Source organism: Chlorocebus sabaeus, chromosome 10 (assembly GCF_047675955.1).
Source record: "Chlorocebus sabaeus isolate Y175 chromosome 10, mChlSab1.0.hap1, whole genome shotgun sequence".
Taxonomy (NCBI): Eukaryota; Metazoa; Chordata; class Mammalia; order Primates; family Cercopithecidae; genus Chlorocebus; species Chlorocebus sabaeus.
This window is the reverse complement of record NC_132913.1, coordinates 90,831,465-90,855,384: the sequence shown is the minus strand read 5'-3', so window position 1 is coordinate 90,855,384 and position 23,920 is coordinate 90,831,465. Positions and strand designations below refer to the sequence as shown.

Genomic DNA, 23,920 nt, shown 5'->3' with positions numbered 1-23,920 from the left:
TAGAATGGTTTGTTTTCTGCTCAACTCCAAGAAAGACAGTATATTCTGGCTCACAGACATTCTAGTGAGATGAGATCTTACATGGTCCAAAAAGAAAATGATGTGGTATCTGAATTAATTTGGACCACCTTGTTAAAGGTTTGCCTTGGAGAAAAGTAGAATTTGGGATGACCTTTGTAACCCCAGATGGAAGTGGATCACTTGAGGTCAGGAGTCAGAGACCAGCCTCGCCAACCTGATGAAACCTTGTCTCTATTTAAAAAAAAAAGAGAGAGAGAGAGAGAGAGGGGCGTGGTGGCACGCACCTGTAGTTCCAGCTACTTGGGAGGCTGAGGCAGGAGAATCGCTTGAACCCAGGAGGTGGAGGTTGCAGTGACCCGAGATTGCACCACTGCACTCCAGCCTGGGCAACAAACAAAGCAAGACTTTGGGGGAAAAAAAAAAATCTTCCTGCTCCTGCTCCTTATTTATACTTTGCTAAAGCCCCATCACATCAGTATTCTTTTAGACATTTTAGACATTTATGGTGGTGCTGTAACTTCACAAATCATTTAGAGAATATGTGAAATGGCTTTTATTTTGCAATAGCACTATCCCAACATTGTTTTCTACTTTTTTAGTCACTTTTAATACCATTCAGGAGTTATTAAGCCTGACACTTTCTCTTTGTGAAACAGCGCACCCATTCAGGAACTCCTATATCTCATAGAACTATATTTAGATACATCTCTTGGAACCAACATTCACTTTATGAACTTTTTTCCAAAAACTTTTAAGAAATTATGAGCAGTAAAATACATGCTACTTTCTCCTAAAGCCTTTAATATTTACATGCTACATTACTGATTCATTAACAAGGTTTATGTAAATATACATATACATACTCACATATGGATATATGTATATTCTTCTTGACCACAAGGTGCTTCGTATTTACATTTAAAGTAGAGACTGTTAACTCATAATTAGCTCTATGTGTTTCTATGACCCCCCCCTTACCACTGGCGACATGAATGATAAATTGGTATTCCTATTTCATTGTCTGGATTAGATTAAGAAATAATGAGAACCAAAGGGATTTCAGTTATGCCCTGATCAAAGGGTTCCTTTCAATAACTTGTTTCTGAAATAATCTCATGAAAAAACAATTATTGTGCTCCTAAGACTTGGCACTAGACACTGGGTGTTACATATTTTAACTCCTATAATTGCCCTTTTTCAAACTCAGATCAAATTGTACATTAACAAATATAGTAATAACACTGCTAGATTTACACCTCACAGAACCCCACTGAATTTATATTCACATGACACCCTCCAGATTGTCAGCTCACTTCCTGAGAAGCATGCAACCACAGCAAGACTCCAATTACCAAAAAAAAAAAAAAAAAAACCTCATAAAACACACACTTCAGATCATTTTTGTTAAATCAGAGTATTAGTTACTTGAGAAAGCACAACAAATATTCTCATTGTAAATATGAAAAAAACAGGGACAATTGCAGGGCCAGTGGGAGTAATACAGAAGACTTACATAATTCTTTTTTGAGATAGGGTCTCACTCTGTTGCCCAGGCTGGAGTACAGTGGCACAATCTTGGCTCACTGAAACTTCCACCTCTTAGCTCAATCAATCCTTCTGCCTCAGCCTCCTGAGTAGCTGGGACTGCAGGCACCTGCCACAGCGCTTGACTCATAAATAATATTCTAATGAATATAAAATAAAAGTACATCCAACAGCCTTAGAACACTGATTCACAAATCATTAAGTCTTGCAAAAAGAGCTCTTCCAAGAAAATGGTTTAGTTAGAAAAAAAAACCAGTTTAGAAAAAGTACTCTGATTAACCAACTAACAATGCTGTGGCCACCCACTTTAAACAGTTATCAAATCCCTGGAGATGAAAGGCAGAACTTAATAGAGCAGAGTACAGAAAAACAAAAAAGTGCAACTAAATTGACTCACACATTACACAGAAAGCCTAACAATCCCAATTCACCTTACTTCCATGAGTGAGAAAAATACTTTTCCTTAAAATCATTCCATAAAGTGGGAATATTTTTACTTTAACATATACTTTCAAGCATTTGAAAATCAGATTTACAAAGAAACTATTGAAATATGTATTATAAAATACATTTAAATATGTGCCTAAACAGCCTTCAAATAAATTCTACCTACAGCATTTTCATAGGACTATTTTGGAGCATACACGAACAAAGCATGAAATATCCCTGTATAGGCTGGGCGCGGTGGCTCAAGCCTGTAATTCCAGCACTCTGGGAGGCCGAGACAAGCGGATGACTTGAGGTCAGGAGTTTGAGACCAGCTTGGCCAAGATGGTGAAATCCCGTCTCTACTAAAAATACAAAAATTAGCTGGGCATGGTGGCAGGCGCCTGTAATCCCTGCTACTTGGGAGGCTGAGGCAGGATAATTGCTTGAACCCGGGAGGTAGAGTTTGCAGTGAGCCAAGATTGTACCACTGCACTCCAGCCTGGGTGACAAAGCAAGACTCAGTCTCAAAACAAAACAAAACAAAAATTAGCCAGGCGTGGTGGCAGGTACCTGTAATCCCAGCTACTCAGGAGGCTGAGGCAGGAGAAATGCTTGAACCGGGAAGGTGAGGTTGCAGTGAGCCAAGATTGTGCCACTGCACTCTAGCCTAGGCAACAGAGCGCAACTCCATTTAAAAAAAAAAAAAAGAAAAGAAAAGAAAAAAGAAATATCCCTGTATATACTTACTATATATCATGTATAGTTCATCTCAAGCTCTAACAGTGAAGCATCTCTCAGTTCCATAATGGAACCAACCCATTTTGGACTAACATCTGAGAGGGCCAAGGAGACAGCCCAGCTTCAGCAGAACTATGAAACAGGCTATAACTAAAATTTAAAATTTTTATAAACTAAAATTTAAAAATAAAAAATGCATTTAAATACAAAACAGCACCTGAACAAATGTAAATCTGAAAACATGGTTTAAAAGAAGAATGTATAAAAAGGGCAGTTTTGTCAAAATTTAAGTTTGGAATGATTTAAAAAGAACTGCACAGCCAAAAACACAAAATGTGATAAAAGATAGAAGTATGTATCAATTAAGGCAGTTGGTATTCACACTATGGTTTGCACTGGATGGACTACAAATACAGCATTTAACTTACAAGAGGGACCCAGAACAGAGAAGGAATTTGGATAAATGAACAAGGGATTCATTTGGCATTTAACAAACAGTTCCTGAGCAGTATTCCAGGATGTAACTGTTTAAAAGACTGACAAGGTCTCAGGCTTTCATGCACTTTATATCACATCCTTTCATCCGCCTTCCTCTCCACAAAAGAGAAGACTTGGGAGGGTAAGAAAAGATTTTTTTTTAATATGTAGGTAGGACAATAGAAAGAACATGGAACTCAGGCCAGGCACGGTGACTCACGCCTGTAATCCCAGCACTCTAGGAGGCTGAGGTGGGTGGATCATTTAAGGTCAGGAGTTTGAGACCAGCCTGGCCAACATAGTGAAACCCCATCTCTACAACAAAATACAAAACTTAGCTGGGTGTGGTGGTGGGTGCCTATAATCCCAGCTACTCAGGAGCCTGAGGCAGGAGAATCGCTTGAACCCAGGAGGCGGGCGTTGCATTGATCAGAGATCACGCCACTGCACTCCATCCTGGGCAACAGAGCGAGACTCCATCTCAATTTAAAAAAAAAAAAAATTAAAGAACAGAAAGAAAGAACATGGAACTTAGAAAACCTAAGTTCAAATCCTAACCTGACCATTACCTCAGCCTCATTTTCCTCACCTATAAGATATAGGAAAATGATCACCAATCTTATTTTGTACATGATTCTAAGAATCAAATGAGATAATATGAAAACATTAGTTAAATTAAGTGTTTATGCTGAAGGATCAAATTTCTTCTGCAAGACTCTTACAAAGAATATCACTATAGATCGCAGCCACAGAGACAAACTGCAGCTCCATAAATTCAAGGCTTATCAAAGATGGAATGAGTTGAACCCAGTATCAGAGGTGTTCACACATAGGCTTACTGGCTTCTTAGCAAAAATACAGAAAAACACAGTAAGTTGACATACCATGTCCACAATAGTCATGGTGTCTAATATTTGTTCTTGCCCTCTCTGGGGAGTAAACAAAATAATAATTATGTATAGCATTAAATATGTTCCAGATTAGTTATTCCGTATGCATGATACAACCGATTATTCAGTGTAATTATTGTATCTGATTCAATTTACCTAACTCCTAGTTTTTCCACCATGGGTTTGGTATGAGAATTGTATAAGCTAGTATAATTCCCTAGCACAAAATAGCTTCAAAAATGTTCTCTTTTCCTTTGTTACTTCTAAATTCTGTTCATGTGCACCCAACTTTCATTATTTGTTATTTATAGAGTAAGGATGTCTGATGAAATAAAAAGGAAATACCATTCACCACAATGTTATTTTAAAAAGCAAATAACCACTAAAATATTCAAAAAAATTCTGCTCAGAAAAATTAAGTTCTATGACTTTACCTGGAAATCACGAACTGATTTTTTTTAAGAATTGAAAGATACAGTATTAGCAACCTACAATTCATTCATTCTCCCATTTATTCAACAAATGGTACTAACCACTACCATGCACTATTTGTAACTAAGGGTTTTTTGTAGTTGAAAGTTTTTAATTAAAAAAAAAAATCTAACCTGGATTCTGGCTATAAAAAGGTCCTCCATTCATCTGATTCTGAAGGCTTGTTTGTGAAGTGATGGAAGGAGGGCGTCTATAGGGTAACGAGCCCCCTATTGTTGGGGGAGTATGGCGAGAGGCAGGCCTATTCATGCTGTAAAACTGTACAGGATGACCTGAAAAAGAGATAGAACATACATATGTCATTAAAAGAAAATTATCTCAGATCATTAAATACTTTATGTACAATGCCTAAATCTTAATAATTAAAAACAACAGCTAGTTTAACTAGTATCTGAAATACACAATGCAAAGTGAGTTATTGTTTGCTGATATTATATCATAGTACAAAAGCAGAAAAGCAAACAAAACTATGATTAAGTTTGGAAAGCTGTATCTAAATAGTTTACTAATTAGGGCTGGTGCAGTGGCTCATGCCTGTAATCCCAGCACTTTGGGAGGCCAAGGCAGGCAGATCATTTGAGGTCAGGAGTTTCAGACCAGACTGGCCAACATAGTGAAACCCCGATTCAACTAAAAATACAAAAATTAGCCAGGCATGGTGGCATGTGCCTGTAATTCCAGCTACTCGGGAGGCTGAGGCATGAGAATCACTTGAACTCAGGAGGCAGAAGTTACAGTGAGCCAAGATTGCACCAATGCACTCCAGCCTGGCTGATACAGTGAGACTCTTGTCTCAAAATAAACAAACAGTTTGCTAATTAACACTATTATTTCACTAAATTAAAAATCTGATGGGGTTTCAAAATCATCACAATTAATTAAAATTTATCTACTCCACCCCCAAAATATAGTCACTAAACACTGAAAACTAAAATCAACAAGAATGACGTCTGGGAAAGCAAGAGAAAAAAATGTTTGACACACAGTCTTATTCCAAAATAATAAATAATAAAAAACGTAAGGTAGCAAAAAAGTTTGTTTAAAGGAAAATAAAGTATTTCAACAAAAGGTTAAATGACATGATGCCAAATCAAACACTTCTTTCATTTAATCAAAAAATCTACCATGAAAGCTACATTATTTTGTCTTAAAATTAAAATCTAAAAAATTTACAATCATGAAAAAAATTAAGATATAAAAACAGGGTCAAAATATATCTTATTTTTAATACCATCCCTAAGTCCATACACAGTTATCATCAATTTCACTGTATTTTGCTCTCTTGAGAGTTCTTCCACAGCTAATGTCAACTGCAGACATGATTCCATAATCCATCAATTTCCTAATAATATAATCCACTCCCTAAACTTTACCTTGACTTCACTCCCACCTACATTAAGCTGAAAACTTTTTCTTACAGACAGAGCACTACAGCACCCATGAGAGAGTACACCAGCAGACAAGAGAGGAGAGGGCAAGAGAGAAGAGGAGGGGGATAAATAAGTAGGTGGAGAAGAAAGCAGAAAGGGGACAGGAAGCTAGAGGAGAAGGAGATGAAGGTGGGGGAGGGCAAAAGGATAGAGGAGGGGAAAGGAAAGGAGAAAGAGAAAGGGAGAAAGAGAGGAGATAAGTGAAGAAGAAGGAAAAAAAAACACTTTTGCTAAACCCAACAGGAATCCAGAAGGCAAAAGAATCCATTGAAGCATTTCCTGGAGGTCAGCCTACTGGAGAAAAGGGGAGAGTAGAGGAGGGGGCACTGGGGGAACAGATGATATCTGGCATATTCATCTAACCATTTGTGCCTAAGGTTATCCTGAAATTTTTTTAATTCTAAAATAAACTACTTGCAACACAGTGAGATTAAGACTTATGTAATGTATAATTTGATGAATGCTTGATTTGTTCAAATCTTCATGATCAAACACTGCAGTCATATCCTCTTCCAGGCTTCATATATCTCAGTTGAATCTTACCATCTGTATTCTACTTTAATATGAGACTATCTTCTTGGTAATTTTAAAGTATTAGAGGAAAAAAACACTTTGACAATTTTTCATCTTGTCTATTATTATAAAATGGCTTTACATGACTAAAATTGCTCTATAGGAACTCTAAGTTTATCAAGCTTAGATTCATATGGAGTCATATAGATTATAAGAGCACTCAAGGCTTGTTATAACATTTAATCATCTTACATGTGTCTCAAAAACCTAAAACTCAATTGTGTTGTATAAAATCTTAAGCACTCAAGCTTAAACATAATCTGCTATCAATTGAGAAGCCTCTGTAACCATGATAAACATGAAAACATACAAACGATTTAAAAGGCATATTTAGTTATTTGAACCACTGAATACAATTATTAGCATTTCAGTAATTAATCTATAACAAACTAATACAAACCTAGGATCAAGTTAAAAACATCTGGATTAACATCATTATGAATTTTATATAGTTAGATCTAGTCTAAAACCTCACATGGGCTGGGCATGGTGGCTCAGGCCTTTAATCCCAGCACTATGGGAGGTGGAGGTGGGTGGATCACTTCAGATCAGGAGTTCAAGACCAGCCTGATGAACACGATGACACCTTGTCTCCATTAAAAGTACAAAAAATTAGCTGGGTGTGGTGGCTCACGCTTGTAATCCTAGCTCCTCAGGAGGCTAAGGCAGGAGAATCGCTTGAGTCCAGGCAACAGAGGTTGCAGTGAACCGAGATCACCACTATACTCCAGCCTGGGCTGTCTGTCTCAAAAAAAAAAAGACACTATTCACACTATTAATGAGAGATTTACCATTTGGGGTATTAAATATATATACACCTAATTATCATAAACCTAACGATAAAACCTGAAACTAAAAACTTCTAGAAGAAAACACAGAACAAAATCTTTATGACTTCAGGTAAAGAGTTCTTAGATACGCCACCAAAGCACAATTCATTAAAAAAAAAAAAAAAAAGAAAGAAAGAAAAATAACACAATAAAAATGAAGAATTTCTGCTATTTGAAATACATTAAAAAAATAAATGAACAGGCTGGGCCCAGTGGCTCACGCCTGTAATCCCAGCACTTTGGGAGGCCGAGGCAAGCAGATCACCTGAGGTCAGGAGTTCAAGACCAATTTGGCCAACATGGTGAAACCCCGTCCCTACTAAAAATACAAAAATTAACTGGGCATGGTGGCAGGCACCTGTAATCCCAGCTACTTGGGAGGCTGGGCAGGAGAGTCGCTTGAACCTGCAAGGTGGAGGTTGCGGTGAGCCGAGATCACGCCACTGTACTCCAGCCTGGATGCCAAGAGTGAAACTTTGTCCTACCGCCGCCCCCACCCCCGCTCCCGCCAAAAAAAAATAGAAAATAAGCAAACGAATCACAAAATGGAAGAAAATATTTGTAACTCATAATCTATAAAGGACATATATTTAGAAAGTAAAAGAACTCAATGATAAGAAAAAAAAACCCTATTAAAAAGATGAGAAGGAGCAAAACATTTGAACAGATATTTCACCAAAGACGATATACATATGGCAAATAAGCACAAGAAAAAAATGTTCAATATCATTAGTCATTATACAGCCATTTTGGAAAACAACTTGGCAGTTTCTTATAAAGTTAAAAATTTACTTATAACCCAGCAATTCTATTCCCTAGGTATTTACCTGAATGAAATAAAAACTCAAGTGCACAAAAAAAACTCGTATGTACATGTTTATGGCAACTTTATTCATAAGCACTCAAAACTGGAAAAATCTAAATGTCCTCTGAGAAAAGGATAAACAAATTGTGGTACATCCCTATACAATAAAACACTACTAAGCAATAAAATGTAATGAAATACTTAAACATGCAACAACATGGGTAATTCTCAAATGCATCTGGCCAAAAAAACAGATCAAAAAAGCTACATACTATATGCTTTTATTTATGTGTTATTCTTAAAAAGGCACAACTTTAGAGACAAAAAACACATCAACGGCTTACCAGGAGCTGGGAGTGGAGGGGAAGGACTGACTATAAAAAGGGGGCATGGAGGAAATTTTTGTGATGATAGGACTGTTCTATATCTTGATTGTGGTGGCAACTACGTGTCAGTACACCTTTGTCAAAACTCACAAACATACGTGGTATACAGGGTGAATTTTAATGTACATAAGTTACCCCTTAGTAAAAAGAAAAAAAACTGCTTGGTAACTCAGATACTGTATAAAAGAGACTACCCTGATATAAATTATTAAAAGGCATTTACCTTGCTTTTTGTTTCAAAAACCACAGTTAATTATCCCCTCACACAACAAACGTTTATTTAGTGAACACTGAGCCAGGCACCTGTTACTCAACTAATATTTAATTACTAAAACATAGACTCTCAGTTGGGGGTGATTTATCCTTTCCGATGCATTCTTTATCAAAGCCGGAGCACAAGGAGATTCCTATATTTAACTGGTTAGTTTGGCCTAACAGTTGTATCTGTATCAAAAAACAGCCCATGTTTACATTTATCTACTGCAGAAAGCTTTTCTTTAAAAGTCATATAGAAGGAATCCCATAAGACACCATCCAAAATCCACTTTGGCTAAAAGTGTCTTTTAAAACATGTAAAGATCTTATATATGTTTAACATGTATAACAGCAAAGCTGAATGTAAATGCTATGAAGCTCTTTACTGGCAAGTGGAACACTACAGTGATTGATATGCTTTGAATCTGTGTCCCTGCCCAAATCTCATGTTGAACTGTAATCCCCAATGTTGGAGGTGAGGCTTGTGGGGAGGTGACTGGATCACAAGGGTGGTTTCTCATGGTTTAGCACCATCCCCCTTGGAGCTGTTCTTGCAATAATGAGATCTGGTTGTTTAAGTGTGTAGCACCTCCCCCTTTGTCCTCTTGCTCCTACTCTGGCCATGTGACCAGTGTGCTTCCCCTCTGCTTCAGGCCATGAGTGTAAGTTTCCTGAGGCCTCCTCAGAAGCCGAGCAGATGCCAGTATCATGCTTCCTGTACAACCTGAAGAACCGTTAGCCAATTAAACCTCTTTTCTGCATAAATTACCCAGTCTCAGGTATTTATTGCATTGTGAGAACAGACTAATACAGTGATATATGTCCAAACACATATATTTTATAGCAGATAAGAACCTGTTTACTAGCCAGCATCATTAACTGTACAAATACATTTTGTAGCAATTGAGTCTATCTCCTCCCCAATCAAAACAGATTTTAGATTGCAATTTTAAAACACTAGCCAACTTAAATAAACCTGAAATTCTTTACAAGTACATTGTCTATGAGTTTCCAATGCTGCTATAATAAGCAACAGATTCTGTTAAAAACAGACTTACAGAGGCTTTCCATTTGTTGTATCAAGTATTTCCTATAAAATATACCTTAGAATTATTGTAATAGACTTTTGTTAATCATTTAACCTGTAATAAAAATATTTCTAATGACAATTTCCAAAAACTGTACATAAGGTAGCTCCATATTAAACTTAAAAATCTCTAATAAATGAAATTCAAGCAATAAAAGAACATAAATTTATGCTACCCTATTGGAAAAATGTATGAGAAACTTTACCTCAATTTTCTCAGGAAATGCTAATCTCTGGTCACAGACTTTCTTAGTACATTATTCTTATTTTTTTAAATACAAAGTACAATCAAACCAAAAACAAAAAAAAAAATCAAAGGTGCAAGTAAGAGAATAGCCAGATGACTGGATCTGCCTGCCAATTAATAAGCAAATACTTACCTGTAGGGGGAGTGGAAGAAACAACAGGGGGAGTTGGAGAAGTGAAGCCATCAGCAAGGGTCTGGGCACCCCCAGCAGCAGCGTCTGGGGCAGTGGAGGAAGGGACAGTAGCAGGAACAAGAGGGGCAGGGGCAGATGCAGAAGTAGCAGGAAGGGGAGGAGTGCCAGCAGAGCCAGCAGGGGCTGAGGGGAAAGAGGAGTAAGAGGCAGCATTAATGAGGCAATCATATGAGGCAGGATTAGAAAAGGTATTAGAGTATTTAATGTTAGATATTCAGTGCTTAACACTAACCAAAAGAATAGAGTTGAAAAAAAGAATAAAACTTATGTTAAAGGATTTCTATATAAGCAGCAAATAATTCAAGACGCTCAGGGTAACGTACAGATTTTTTCAATTCATTAAAAACAAACATTCCTTTTTATTTGAAAGCACTACTCCAGAAGAAAAGTGTTCCCTTCATATTGTTATTTTTAGCATAACATTCCATATATAGTATACAAAACTAACATAATACACTAAAAAGCAACAGTTTTCCATTTTGAATTAGACAAATCAGAAAATAGACATATTCCAGATATCAGGCAAAAAAAAAAAGAGAGTTTTTTTAAAACACAAATCTTTACGATTTTTAAAAGGCATTATCTACTTGTTACTATAAGTAATTAAGTATGTAACATTCTATTAATGTATTTTGTGTCATGTTTTTAAAACTAAGTTTTAAGTGTGTATCTCCTCGAATCAAATAAGCAACTTTTCGGTTTCAGAGAAAAGAGGGTAGCATTTTCAGAGACTACTAAATTCCAATACGTCCACTAAATTTAACTGTTAAAACTACTTTTCATTATCTGCCCAATCTTCTGTTACTAATATGATTCTCACACTCAGTTCCCACTGTGTCCGAAGACTGCACTGTCATAACACTAGCTGGAATTAAACTTGTAACTCATAACAAAGTGTGATCTGAAACCTCAAAGCAGCAACTGAGCCACATCACCAAAGGCATAAAGAGAAGTGCAAACTGAGCAAACACTTGAAAATCACTAGATTACAAATAATAAATATATAAAGACTTCCCAATATTTATGATTCCTAAAGAAAAAAAAATCCTGATTATGAAGAAAGTCCACCATAATTAAATCACAAATTGAATCAAATTCAGAAAGGAAAAGTAAAGATGAGGCACCATGAATGTTTTACCTGGAAAGACACTGGGAGGAGATGGAGTAGGAACAGCAATAGGAACCCCCACACTACCACTTCCACTGTTCTCTCGACTGCTGCTCCGACTACTTGGGTGGCTCCCTCCACTACTCCCACTGCTGCTAAAGAAATAAGAGCCACCAAAACATGAGTATTTATAAACAGTAAGAGATCATCAGCACTTCCCAACATTTTCTGAGATGAATGTAGCTACAATAAAGGTAATTCAAAAGCGTTCCACTTCAAAAAAAAATTTCCTTGAGCTCCAAGTCAGTGACAGGTTAAAAAAAGTGTGTGTGTGTGTGTGTGTGTGTGTGTGTGTGTGTATTTTTCTTAATAAAGTTGAGGGAAAAACTGAGTTCAATAAGCTTGTTGTGACATTTTGAAAAAATTATCCAGAAATATAAGTGATAAATGTTGAGGTTTAACACATTAAAACAATATTGCCTTTTTATATTCCAGTTTAATGCCTATCTGAAGAAACTTCTTTTATAATAAAAACATTTTCCTAAACAGATTTGAGTAATTTTAATTCACAATCATACTTTGATGTACTATCCCGTATTAATGTTTTATTATGTATAGTTTTTCATCTGTAAAGTTCCACCAAAAAACAACCTGACATTTCCCACATTTGGTCCATAATTTTTTTTCCAGATCAACTAAACTCTTAAAACTTGGAGAGAAGTCTGCACTTCGAGATGTCTGTTCTTTATCAACTTCCTGACTGCTCAAAGTTGCATCAGAACATGAGGAGAGAGAGGTGAAATCAGATGAGGTTTGGGAGAGGAGAGTGAGGAAAAGAACTTAGTGCTTGGAAAATGAGAGATTTACCTGAAGTAATCTGAACAGATTATGGTACTATGACCATCACATTTTGCACTGAGGTAGAGAAAATACCTGTAAGTTCGATTTCTTTGATTCACAGAAGCTGTCCTCACAGGGCTCTGCTGCGAGGGAGCCATATTACGGGTTGGGCTAGGTACGTAATCATTTGGTACCACTGGAGGACGCACTGGCTCCAGTGTGCGATAGGGGGAGTGCCGCCTACAAAAAGAAGAGCGTATGTATTGTATGATTAAGCAAGTTTCGGCACAATAAATTCAAAGAGTTGCCAGCAGTGAGATACAATTTGTAATCAGAGATAGGAAATGTGTTTTAACATAACCCAGCTACCAATTTCAGTCTTTACTAATGTATCACTTCTCTACCATTAGGGTTTTGGTGAATATTGTTATTTTTCAGTCTCCAACCTCATTTCCCTGTGCTAATGCAATTTTGTTCATTTATTCTCAAAGAACACAAAGGTTCTCTACCATTTAAGCCAATGTTTCCCAGACCCTACTCTCTTCTTAGAAGAGTTGGAATTCTTTTAGTATCATATTGAAGTCTCCCAACTGTACTCCATGAATGCACTAATTATTCTCCTCTCCCTTCTCTCCCTAACCAAAGATATTCAAAGACAGGAACCACAAATCTAGATTTCGGATCTATAACCCCCACACTGATGATCACTACTAGCCATAATAACTCATTTCCCTTTCTATATACCAAATACATAGAAATTAAAGTACATCTGTATACAAAAATACACACTTTAATCTCATCTTCCATTCTCACTTTCTCCCTCAACTTTCACCTTGATCTCTTTTCTCTTTCCCTCCTCAGAGTTCAACGTTTACAAAGGTGGGGGGAAGCGAATGACCACCACAACAGCCTTTCTATATTATTTACTTTGAACTGTAAAATACAAATCAGACTGGATTTTATTAACACATATTTCCCACCTTTTCCCAAAATTTCCTCATAAGGAGGATGAAAAGAGGAAGAAAGGAAATATGACAGGAAATAGGATGCACATGGGGAAATTAGTGATTATTAAATTAGTTCTCATTTCTACTTAGGTTTCCAAATTCTTTATGATAAACAGTCAACTGACATATTTTAGATGAGATCTTGGTCACTAAAAGAATAAGAACTGATCAAGATGTGAAAATTAAAAAGTTTTCTTTTCCTGAAATGATGTTGCTCTACTGACTTAATGTATGGATCCCAGAGTTCCTTTAACTATTGCTCTCCTGGGGCACTCAAGTTATGGATCACCGATTTTGGATGAAATCACTTTGCAATTTACTCTACTACCCTTCAAAGTCTCCTTACATAAGTATATACATTGGTAATTACAAATAAAATAAGGGACACTGGATGAAATCTTGGGTCAAAAGAGGAAAAAGTAATGTCAGGACTTTGGATTTAAAATACTAAAAGGAAGTTCCAGCATCTCTTAAATTATAATGCAATTATTTAAAAATAAAATGGGAAACATTAATTTCTCCAACATCTAATTTTCAGACAATTTTTCCTAGGCAATAAAAATGTTTTGTTGTGGCCGGGTGCAGTGGCTCACGCCTGTAATCCCAGCACTTTGGGAGGCCAGGGTGGGCAGAGCACCTGAGCTCAGGAGTTTGAGACCAGCCTGGCCAACACGGTGAAACCCCATCGGTACTAAAAATACAAAAATTAGCTGGGAATGGTGGCATGCACCTGTAATCGCAGCTACTCAGTAGGCTGAGGCAGGAGAATCACCCGGAGGCAAGAGAATTGCCTGGGCACAGGAGGCAGAGGTTGTAGTGAGTCAACATTGTACCACCGCACTCCAGTGAGACTGTCTCAAAAAAAATAACAAGTTCTGTTGCATCCAAGTAAAAATTCTTTGATAATTGAGAACTATAGAGTGAAGGCAATGACAAAAAGAAGATTTTTTTTTTTTAAAAGCAAAGGAATAAAATGTGATGACAAGGCAAAGACTATGTGGAAAAATAGGTTATAGCCATCAACTAGCAGAGTGGGTCTCAGCAACTGTGGTCCCCAAGGATCCTGCAGAACCACTGCTAATATACAAGGAAAACAAACACTGGTATATGAGCAAATCTTCAAAACTTGAGAACACAAAGTTTCATTTTTCTAGGGACTTTCTAGGGACTAAGTAACTTATCTTACTAACAATTTTGATTTAAAACCCAACAAAATCCATAAGGCACTACACATGATACAAATGTAAATGCTTCCATAGGAAAATAAAAACAGAGTTCCTCTTCATCTCTCTACCCCCACCCCTGGCAACATTATACACTACTATGCCATCTACATTCTACCTTGAAGTTTAAATCTTACTTGATCCACTAGATTTTCTCTCTCTCTAAGCAGAATTATTTTGTCTACCCCTAATAGAGTCATCCTATTCCTGGTTGGAATTTATTTTTATTCTTTGGTCTCCTACTGTCCTATTATCCCTCTTTCAGCACTATCCTCCACTGTATCTCAAATCAGTTTGTCCTATCGTGATTCACAGTGCTTGACTGGGTTTTGGTTTTTGGAAGGTTTGTGGTTGTTTTGTTGTTGTTGTTGTTGTTGCTGCTGCTGCTGCTGCTGGTGGTGGTAGTGATGGTGGTGGTGGTAGTGGTGAGGGAGCCAAAAACAAGACTGTCAATTAAAAACTTGTTTAGCATATATAATAAAGCCAATGGTTGTCAAAACATTTTGTCTTTGTCTTATACATTTTTTAAAATCCAATTTGTGGTACAGTGACCCTGAAAAGTTGATAGAGGACAAATATTACCCCCCCTTTTACAGATGAAAAAACTGAATTCTCAGCAGCTGACTATGCAGGAACTATAAAGTTACAGCACAGCTGAAACAGAATTTTAATCATCTGGCTTCTGGGCTGTACTATGCCAACCTAATCATAAATCTCAATCACAATAAGCCAAGTTTATAATACGATGCTCTAGAAGAAAAAAGTCAAGCTTTTCCATTAATTGGTCATTTTTGCCAAATGTCAAATCTAGAGCCCAACTCTGTAGGACCAAACTAAGCTCCATATTATTCTTCTTCTTTTTTTTTTTTTTTTTTTTCTGAGACAGGGTCTCACTCTGCTACCGAGGCTGCAGCACAGTGGTATGATCACAGCTCACTGCAGCCTCAACCTCCTGGGCTCCAGTGATCCTCCTGTCTCAGCCTCGCGAGTAGCTGGGGCTACAGGTGCATGCACCACCATACCCAGCTTATTTTTGTATTTTTCGTAGAGACAGGGTTTCACCATGTTGCCCATGCCGGTCTTAAACTCCTGGGCTCAAGTGATCTGCTCACTTCCGTCTCTCAAAGTGTCTGGATTACAGGCATGAGCCACCACACCTGGCCTAAAGCTCAATATTCTTGTAGGTTTTACAGAATTTTATAATCTACACAGCTTAAAATGGATAGTTGGAGTTAAACTGTAATATAAAAGACTATATAAATTTTCTGAAAGAAAAGGAATTAAAATTAGACTGCAATTTACAATAAATCATAAACTTGGGCTAGGATTTTACCTCAAATTTTAAATTCACTAGAAAAACAATTTCTAAACGAATCTTTTTGAAGTATAAAAATGTGTTTCCCAAGAGAAGAGAAAGTTATACACACAAACAATAATCCTACAAAGAAAATGTTCTCTCTTCAAATACTCAAAAAATAATTTAAATATATGTTGTGCTTCCTTTTTAAACAATACTACATGAAATGGTTTTCAATTACTACTTAGTTATATACTCACCCAAGTGTCCCTTTCCCTGACATAGGGGGACTAGGGGGCTTCTGAGTTGGAGGTGTGGTACGCGGCAGCCCACCCATCTTCATGTTCTGGGTACTCACCTAAAAAATTTTAAGGAAAACTCAAACTTGTATGCAGTGAAATAAAGTGGCACTTTTGGGAAATAATGCTACACTACGTAACAAAGGAGGGGAAGGTTTAAATACAGGGAAAAAATTAGAGGCCATGCATTTCATATGCAATTTCTACTCTACTATTATTCTACAGTTGTACTCAAAGGACTCTTCCTAACGTGAGATTTTCAAATCATTATAAACTTGTACGCAAAGACTTTATTTGCCATTAGGCCATCACACCAACAGATCACTGGTTAGACTATTTGATATTACATTCAATTAAAATTAAATAGAATAACTACAAAATTTTAGTTTTAATAAAGAGTAACTCAATCAAAAACAATAATGCTTTTAAGCAATTCCTTATTTTTAAAGATAACTTTCTTTTCTTTTTCTTTTGAGACGGAGTCTCACTCTGTCACCCAGGTTGGAGTGCAGTGGCATGATCTTGGCTCACTGCAACCTCTGCCTCCCAGGTTCAAGCAATTCTCCTGCCTCAGCCTCCCAAGTAGCTGGGACTACAGGTGCAAGGCACTACACCTGGCTAATTTCTTGTATTTTAGTAGAGACGGGTTTTCCCCGTGTTGCCCAGGCTGATCTCAAACTCTTGAGCTCAGGGAATTTGCCAGCCTCGGCCTCCCAAAGTGCTAGGATTACAGGCGTGAGCCACCGCACCCGGCCAGTAACTTTCTTTAGATAGCAAGCTTATAAGGAAAATATATTTCCCAAATAAAAATATGCAACTATGCATATGATCCACTGTAACTAGAGAATATAAAGATAAATCATATAATATACACAGAAAATTTTAGTTTTTTAAATTGTGGGCCAGTCTTATAAGTCAGATTTAGTTAGTATCTTCTTATGAGGGAATCACCTACCTGAAAACTGCTAGAAGTTCAAGCCAGGTTCCTAAACATCTGAACCAGAAAGTTAAGGCTGAAGTATCCCATTCAACTGGGAGCAGCACAAGGGCCACAGGCAATATCCTAGTTCCAATGGAAATTGAACCCACTCAGGCCCAAACTGAAGGTGAATTCAGGCATGAGAAAGATGTAACATAGCCCTAAGTCAGAGCTGGACCGTAACTCCACTCACTATTCTATCTCCAACTGAAAATGCAAGTGTGGGAAAGATGGGTAATCTGGGAATAATGGAGGTCACCAAAGGAGTATATCAGCACTTACACAGAAAGCCCTGGCTATCTCAAAAAGCTAAGAAAAGTCACTCACAAGTGTAGTTCAAATGCAGTCTCAAGAGACTACCAATGGGTTAGTGTTCACCACACAGGTTCATATCTGATCCTATTTTAAGACCCTAATATTCAAATAATATTTGAATTGCCATCTTCAAAATATATTTTTAAAAAGGACCTCAACTTTTCTAAAAATAATGTGGCTAGAGTAGTCAAATTATACTTCCTAAATAAAATTGCAAGACATTATACCATTGAAATCAGAATACATTCATAACTGTAATTTCAGAATATAAATTTTCAGAAAGCAAATCATAATTGTATACAGAAAAGTGAGGCTATCAAAACCAACCCTGGCTTAACGGGAATTTTTTAAAATCCTAAAATAATACTTGTTATTTGAATAGGCAAGAAATATTATCTCAAGAAACAAATTCTTCAAATGAATAGCCCAGTGAACAAGTTGCGTGTGATGTTAAAACAATCTTTAATGACAAATGATACCTTTGAAATGTCAATATTTTAAAGTGAAGCATTTATCTGTAATCCTTTTGTTGTTGCTTTTAAACAATAAAAACAAACATTATCAAGTAAGAGTAAAGATTAACTTATCCTTGCTCTCCCTCTCATTAATAAGCAGAGGGTATACTACTCGTATCTTAAAATGAAAACGCCAGAAAGTTTTTTTTTTTTAAATCAATCCACATTTGGGGAAAATTTCAGGAGCCATATAACAAATAATGAATAGCTTTTAAAACTGCGTATCTTAATTTCTGAAACCAGAAGATTTTTTTAAAGTAGTAACCAAAGTCCTTTAAGCTCAACCTTAAAAAACATAACACCCAAAGTTACTTTAAGTGATGAGGGAGAAGTGAACCAAACACTAAAACTACATCAATCTGCTAGAAACAGGAAGGAAAAGGAGCAGGAATTTAAGAGAGAATTTTATTCTATACATGGGACAGCTAAAATATTTGAAAAGAGCTTTCCAACTTCTATTTGTTTTAGGTTTTGGTAAGTAAGGTGTTTTTGTTTAAATTGCAGTATCTTCTATAAGTCTTTAGACCTACCCTCCCCCCAAAAAAAAACCAACAAAAAATAAACAATCTATATATTAAAATCTGGTGGACATTTCTTTTTTATTTTTTGTTTTTATTTTTATTTATTTATTTTTTTTTGAGATGGAGTCTCGCTCTGTCACCCAGGCTGGAGTGCAATGGCATGATCTTGGCTCACTACAACCTCCACCTCCTGGGTTCAAGCCATTCTCCTGCCTCAGCCTCCCGAGTAGCTGGGACTACAGGCGCGCCACCATGCCCAGCTAATTTTTTATTTTTAGTAGAGATGGGATTTGGCCAGGCTGGTCTCAAACTCCTGACCTCAGGTCTCCCAAAGTGCTGGGATTACAGGCGTGAGCCACCACGCCCGGCCGACATTTCTATTAGTATAACTTGGTACATTTTATGATCTGTAGAATCATCAAATGACTGCATTTATTTGGTTAATGGGATTGGATGACTAACCTAAGTCACTTAAGAAACAGGAGTCTCTGTAGAATGTTCAAACAATCTAATTTTATACCTCACTAACATTTCATTACCTTTCTATTAAGAGTTTTTCAATATTTCCTCAAGGCAGCTTTTCCCTTGTGAAAAATGTTTCTACATTAAGTAAAACAATAAACATGCTATGCAGAATATAAATACTGCCATCAAATTTGAAGAAAAGGAAGAACAGAAATCAATGCCAAACAAAATAATTTTTATAATAGGTAAAATCTATATTATAATTAAAGTTAAACTATATTTCAGAACTAAAATAATCTGGTACAAATAAAAATATATTTACTAGACAGCCATCATGATTGATCCTAAAAAAAACTGTTTTGAGGGAAGTATTTAAGAGATAAAACATTTCCTGACAAGTAGCAAAACAGATGAGATCTCTATGTGCTGATGGAGAGGAACTTAACAAGAGCAAGAGCGAGCGAGAGAGAGAGAGAACATATATCATAAACTCAAGACAAGGAAAACAAAGCAATACTGCAGCCACTTCATAATAGCAATTTCACTTGAAATATTTTTTAAAGTTATAAACACAGCAGAACTATCATCAGGCACATAATAACAGTTTAGGGAATTATGATACCAATGATAATTTCGTTATATATTTTTTTTATTCCATAAAATGAACAGTCCTCAAGAGCTAAGTGAAGCAGGTATTAGGTACAAGAAAGAAAAGTTGGAAAAGTTCTCACTTTTTCCCTACCAGAGAGAAACCTCCAAAACAAAAGAAATATTTTATTTAGGTGATGAAGGTTAATGCATGGCCACAGCTCAAACACTTTCCCACTGGGTTATGATGAAGGAATGCAAATACCACCAGAGGTAGAAGCAGTTCCTTTATGACTAGGCCTTGGAGATCACTACAACTGGCACCATCCATTAAGTCAATTATTGTGACTTAATGCCTTTTGTTTGTTTTTTTTTTTTGAGACGGAGTCTCGTTCTGTCACCCAGGCTGGAGGGCAGTGGCCGGATCTCAGCTCACTACAAGCTCCGCCTCCCGGGTTTACGCCATTCTCCGGCCTCAGCCTCCTAAGTAGCTGGGACTACAGGCGCCCGCCACCTCGCCCGGCTAGTTTTTTTTTGTATTTTTTAGTATAGACAGGGTTTCACCGGGTTAGCCAGGATGGTCTCCATCTCCTGACCTCATGATCCGCCCGTCTTGGCCTCCCAAAGTGCTGGGATTACAGGCTTGAGCCACTATGCCTGGCCTGACTTAATACTTTTTCTACAATGCTCCTACGTATCCTGCTCTACCTTCTTTGGTACATTCAATACCTCCTTGAATACTGATATAATATTCATTACAAATATCATGTCTGGACAGCCAAGTATCTCTAATTCATAGAAGACATCACCTCTGCTATGAAATCTCCCATTAACAGATGACCTACTACAACAGAACAGTGGCAGACGCATCCTAAAATGTTATATGTGGTATACCCCTCATCTATTCATCTCCTACCAGACCTCGAGGTACAAGAGTAAAGGCATGTGGGGAAAAAAAAGGAGACAAAATGGTCTATAAAATGATTTCTCTGCTTTAAAGGTATTTTGAAATAAATAAGACTCACATGCTTAAAATAAAAAGCAATGTCTGACTGGGCATGGTGGCTCATGCCTGTAATCCCAGCACTTTGGGAGGCCAAGAAGGGCAGATCACCTGAGGTCAGGAGTTCAGAGACCAGCCTGGCCAACATGGCAAAACCCTGTCTCTACTAAAAGTACAAAAATTGGCCGGGCGTGGTGGCAGGTACCTGTAATCCCAGCTGCTCAGAAGGCTGAGGCAGGGAGAATCACTTGAATCCGGGAGATGGGGGTTGCAGTGAGCCATAGCACCACTGCACTCCAGCCTGGGTGACAGAGTGAGACTCCATCTCAAAAAAAAAAAAAGAAAAAAGAAATGTCTACAGATTCTATAGAAATTTAAAAAAAAAAAAAAAAAAAAAAAAAGACATATCAATGTGAGAAGAAAAATCCTGAGCTGGTTTTTCTCTATGAAACCTTCCCTAACAATTTCTTCAACTTGTTAAGTTTTAAAAGAACAGGATTCCAGACTGGGCAACACAGCAAGACGTCTCTTTAAAAAAAAAAAAAAACCTCCAGGAGGGGCTGTAGTCCCACTACTTGAGAGGCTGAGGCAGGAGGATCACTTGAGCCCAAGGATACAGCGAGCTACCATGCCACGGCACTCTAGCCTAAGCAACAGAGCAAGACCCTATCTCTTTAAAAAAAAGAAAAGAGAATTTAAATATACAAATAGAAGAGGGGAAGTGTATGTAGGTTGTGTCTGTATGTGAAATAGTGAGGATGGGAAAAAGCTGAGGTCAGTCACCTCTAGGCCTTCATTCTCTGTCCAGTTTTGTTTCCCATTATAGTCCCATGTAGTACATAATTCTCTGGCTTTCTAGAGACCTCTATCCCTCTCTTCAGAGGATGTATGTTCCTATTTCAATTCCTAAGGGACATCAGGAAAAGGACTAGAAGATCCTCTGAGGAAAATCAAAGTTGAAACCAGGAATTAGAGTATACATTCAGGACAGAGGTTAAGATTTTTAGTAAAAGGGTTAAAAGACAAAAAAGCCTATCAAGTCGAGAGTCCAATAATAAAACACAGAGAATAAGGGAACATAAGATTAGGAGTAAGAGGAAAGAGAAACAGGTAAAGAAAACAAGAGAAATAAAGATGGACAAACTCCTGCTTGATTTTGAAAACAGATTCTAACAACTGGCTTTTGTCAAAACAGAACTGATGGCTTAAGGTTGGAACTTATAGGCAAAACAGATGGGTCTCTTGAAGGTTGAGCTTTTCTTCCAGGTGCTGTATCGGATAAATTTTTAAGAGTGCACCTTCAACTGTACCTGAAAGCTAGAAATATAAGGGGAATTTATCATATTTCTGTAAGGAATGACAAATACTTGCTAAAAATAGTACTCAAGTGAAAGTCCATTTTTTAAACATGGGGCTAAATGATGGATCTTCAAGATATTAAGCAAAATTTTTAAAACTATTATATTCTTAATTTGCTGGCTGTAAAACCCTTAAGCCCTGCTCATCAATTATTAAGAATCTGAGCTGGGCACAGTAGCTCACGCCTGTAATCCCAGCACTTTCGAAGGCCGAGGCAGATGGATCACAAGGTCGGCAGTTTGAGATCAACCTGGCCAATATGGTGAAACCCTGTCTCTAGTAAAAGTACAAAAATTAGCCAGGCGTGGCGGCGGGCACCCATAATCCCAGCTACTAGGGAGGCTGAGGCAGGAGAATCATTTGAACCCGGGAGGCAGAGGTTGCAGTGAGCCAAGATCGCGCCACTGCACTCCAGCCTGGGCGACAGAGCAACACTCCATCTCAAAAAAAAAAAGAAAAAAAAAAAAAAGAATCTGCTTGGGCGATGTTCAACTGAAATAATACGTTAAGAAACATAAGTTTTTATTACTTTTGATTAAACTAATACGCTTATTTTAAAAATACTTAAGTTTAGCTTCATTAGTGACAATTTTAATGTTTTCAACACAAAAATTCATTACAAACACATCATGCTGACCTCAGTAACAGGGTCTTAAAATTCTTTTTACTACTAAAAGAGTACTGGCCAGGCATGGTGACCCACAACTGGGAGGCCGAGGTGAGAGGATGGCTTGACCACAGTTCGAGACCAGGCAGGCCAACACAGTGAGACTCCACCACTACAAAAAATTTTTTAAAAAATAGCCAGGCATGGTGGTGCACGCATGTACTACCAACTACTCAGGAAGCTGAGGCAGGAGAACCACTTGTGTCGGGGCAGTCAAGGCTACAGCAAATCGTGATCACACCAGTGCACTCCAGCCTGGGGAACAGAGAGAGACCCTGTTTCCAAAGAAAAAAAAGAATAGGGAATAGGAACCAGTTCAAGGTACATTCCACTTTTATATGGCCTTAGGTATATATGAAAACACCTCCAATATGGCATTCTATCCACTGACTTTGTACGTCCTTTGTTGTAAAACTATTACCATACTGTTTTTGGTTTTTTTGTTTTTTTTTTTGAGACGGAGTCTCACTCTGTCACCCAGGCTGGAGTGCAGTGGCACGATCTCGGCTCACTGCAAGCTCCACCTCCCGGGTTCACGCCATTCTCCTGCCTCAGCCTCCCGAGTAGGTGGGACTACAGGTGCCCACCAACTCACCCGGCTAATTTTTTGTACTTTTAGTAGAGACGGAGTTTCACTGTGTTAGTTAGAATGGTCTCGATCTCCTGACCTTGTGATCCGCCCGCCTCAGCCTCCCAAAGTGCTGGGATTACAGGTGTGAGCCACCGTGCCCGGCCTATTACCATACTATTTTTAAAAACCTTATGAACTCTTAAATTTGTAACTTGACTGAAGAAAAACAAAAACAGTTAATCCAAATTTCAGATGACAAGAACCATTAAGCATCAAACATGCTGTATAAAATAGTAAAAGTTAAACTCTTAAACAAGGAGGTCTCTTCTGAGTCAAATCCCACACGTCTGGTCCTAAAGTATGATGACTTTCTCTAGAGTCTGTCTGAAAAGTATAAAAAGTATGACAGCAATGGGAGCAGCAAAGACAGAGCTCAAAAAGTGCTGAGGAAGAGATAAAAAGAGAAGTAGAAAGAAAAAAGACTAGGTCTTAAACAGGCTTTAAATTTTAAGCACATTTTAAAGCAACATTTAATCAGCTACCCTGATTAAAATGAAGATAAGGAATCTATAATGCTATTGCCCATCAGGGGGTTTACAGAAAACAAGCATAAGGCAGTGGCTTGGACAAGCTAAACTTTTAAGGGTAAAGAATTTGTTTGTTTCCGTATTTTTTCTTCAGTTAAACTTTCCCTGTACTTCTATTACTTTGGAGGTTAACACATCAATGGTCAAAATTTGAATACAGACTTTAGGGTAAAAGGAC

General features: G+C 37.4%; 1 protein-coding gene across 41 annotated transcripts in view; it reads right to left on the bottom strand.

Annotated features, from left to right (window-relative positions):
- The window catches only part of ABI2 (abl interactor 2), a 151,709-nt gene that overhangs the window by 71,215 nt on the left and 56,574 nt on the right, over nucleotides 1-23,920 (bottom strand). For 10 of the 41 annotated variants that reach the window (XM_073019951.1, XM_073019954.1, XM_073019953.1 and 7 more), the window contains 5 exons: nucleotides 16,134-16,231; nucleotides 12,440-12,586; nucleotides 11,537-11,661; nucleotides 10,339-10,521; nucleotides 4,706-4,864 (listed from right to left, as the gene is read on the bottom strand). In XM_073019951.1, the coding sequence (XP_072876052.1) occupies nucleotides 4,706-4,864; nucleotides 10,339-10,521; nucleotides 11,537-11,661; nucleotides 12,440-12,586; nucleotides 16,134-16,231 (712 nt within the window). The remainder of the gene's footprint in view (nucleotides 1-4,705; nucleotides 4,865-10,338; nucleotides 10,522-11,536; nucleotides 11,662-12,439; nucleotides 12,587-16,133; nucleotides 16,232-23,920) is intronic. The other 31 variants (XM_073019956.1, XM_073019957.1, XM_073019961.1 and 28 more) reach the window with 5 other exon arrangements.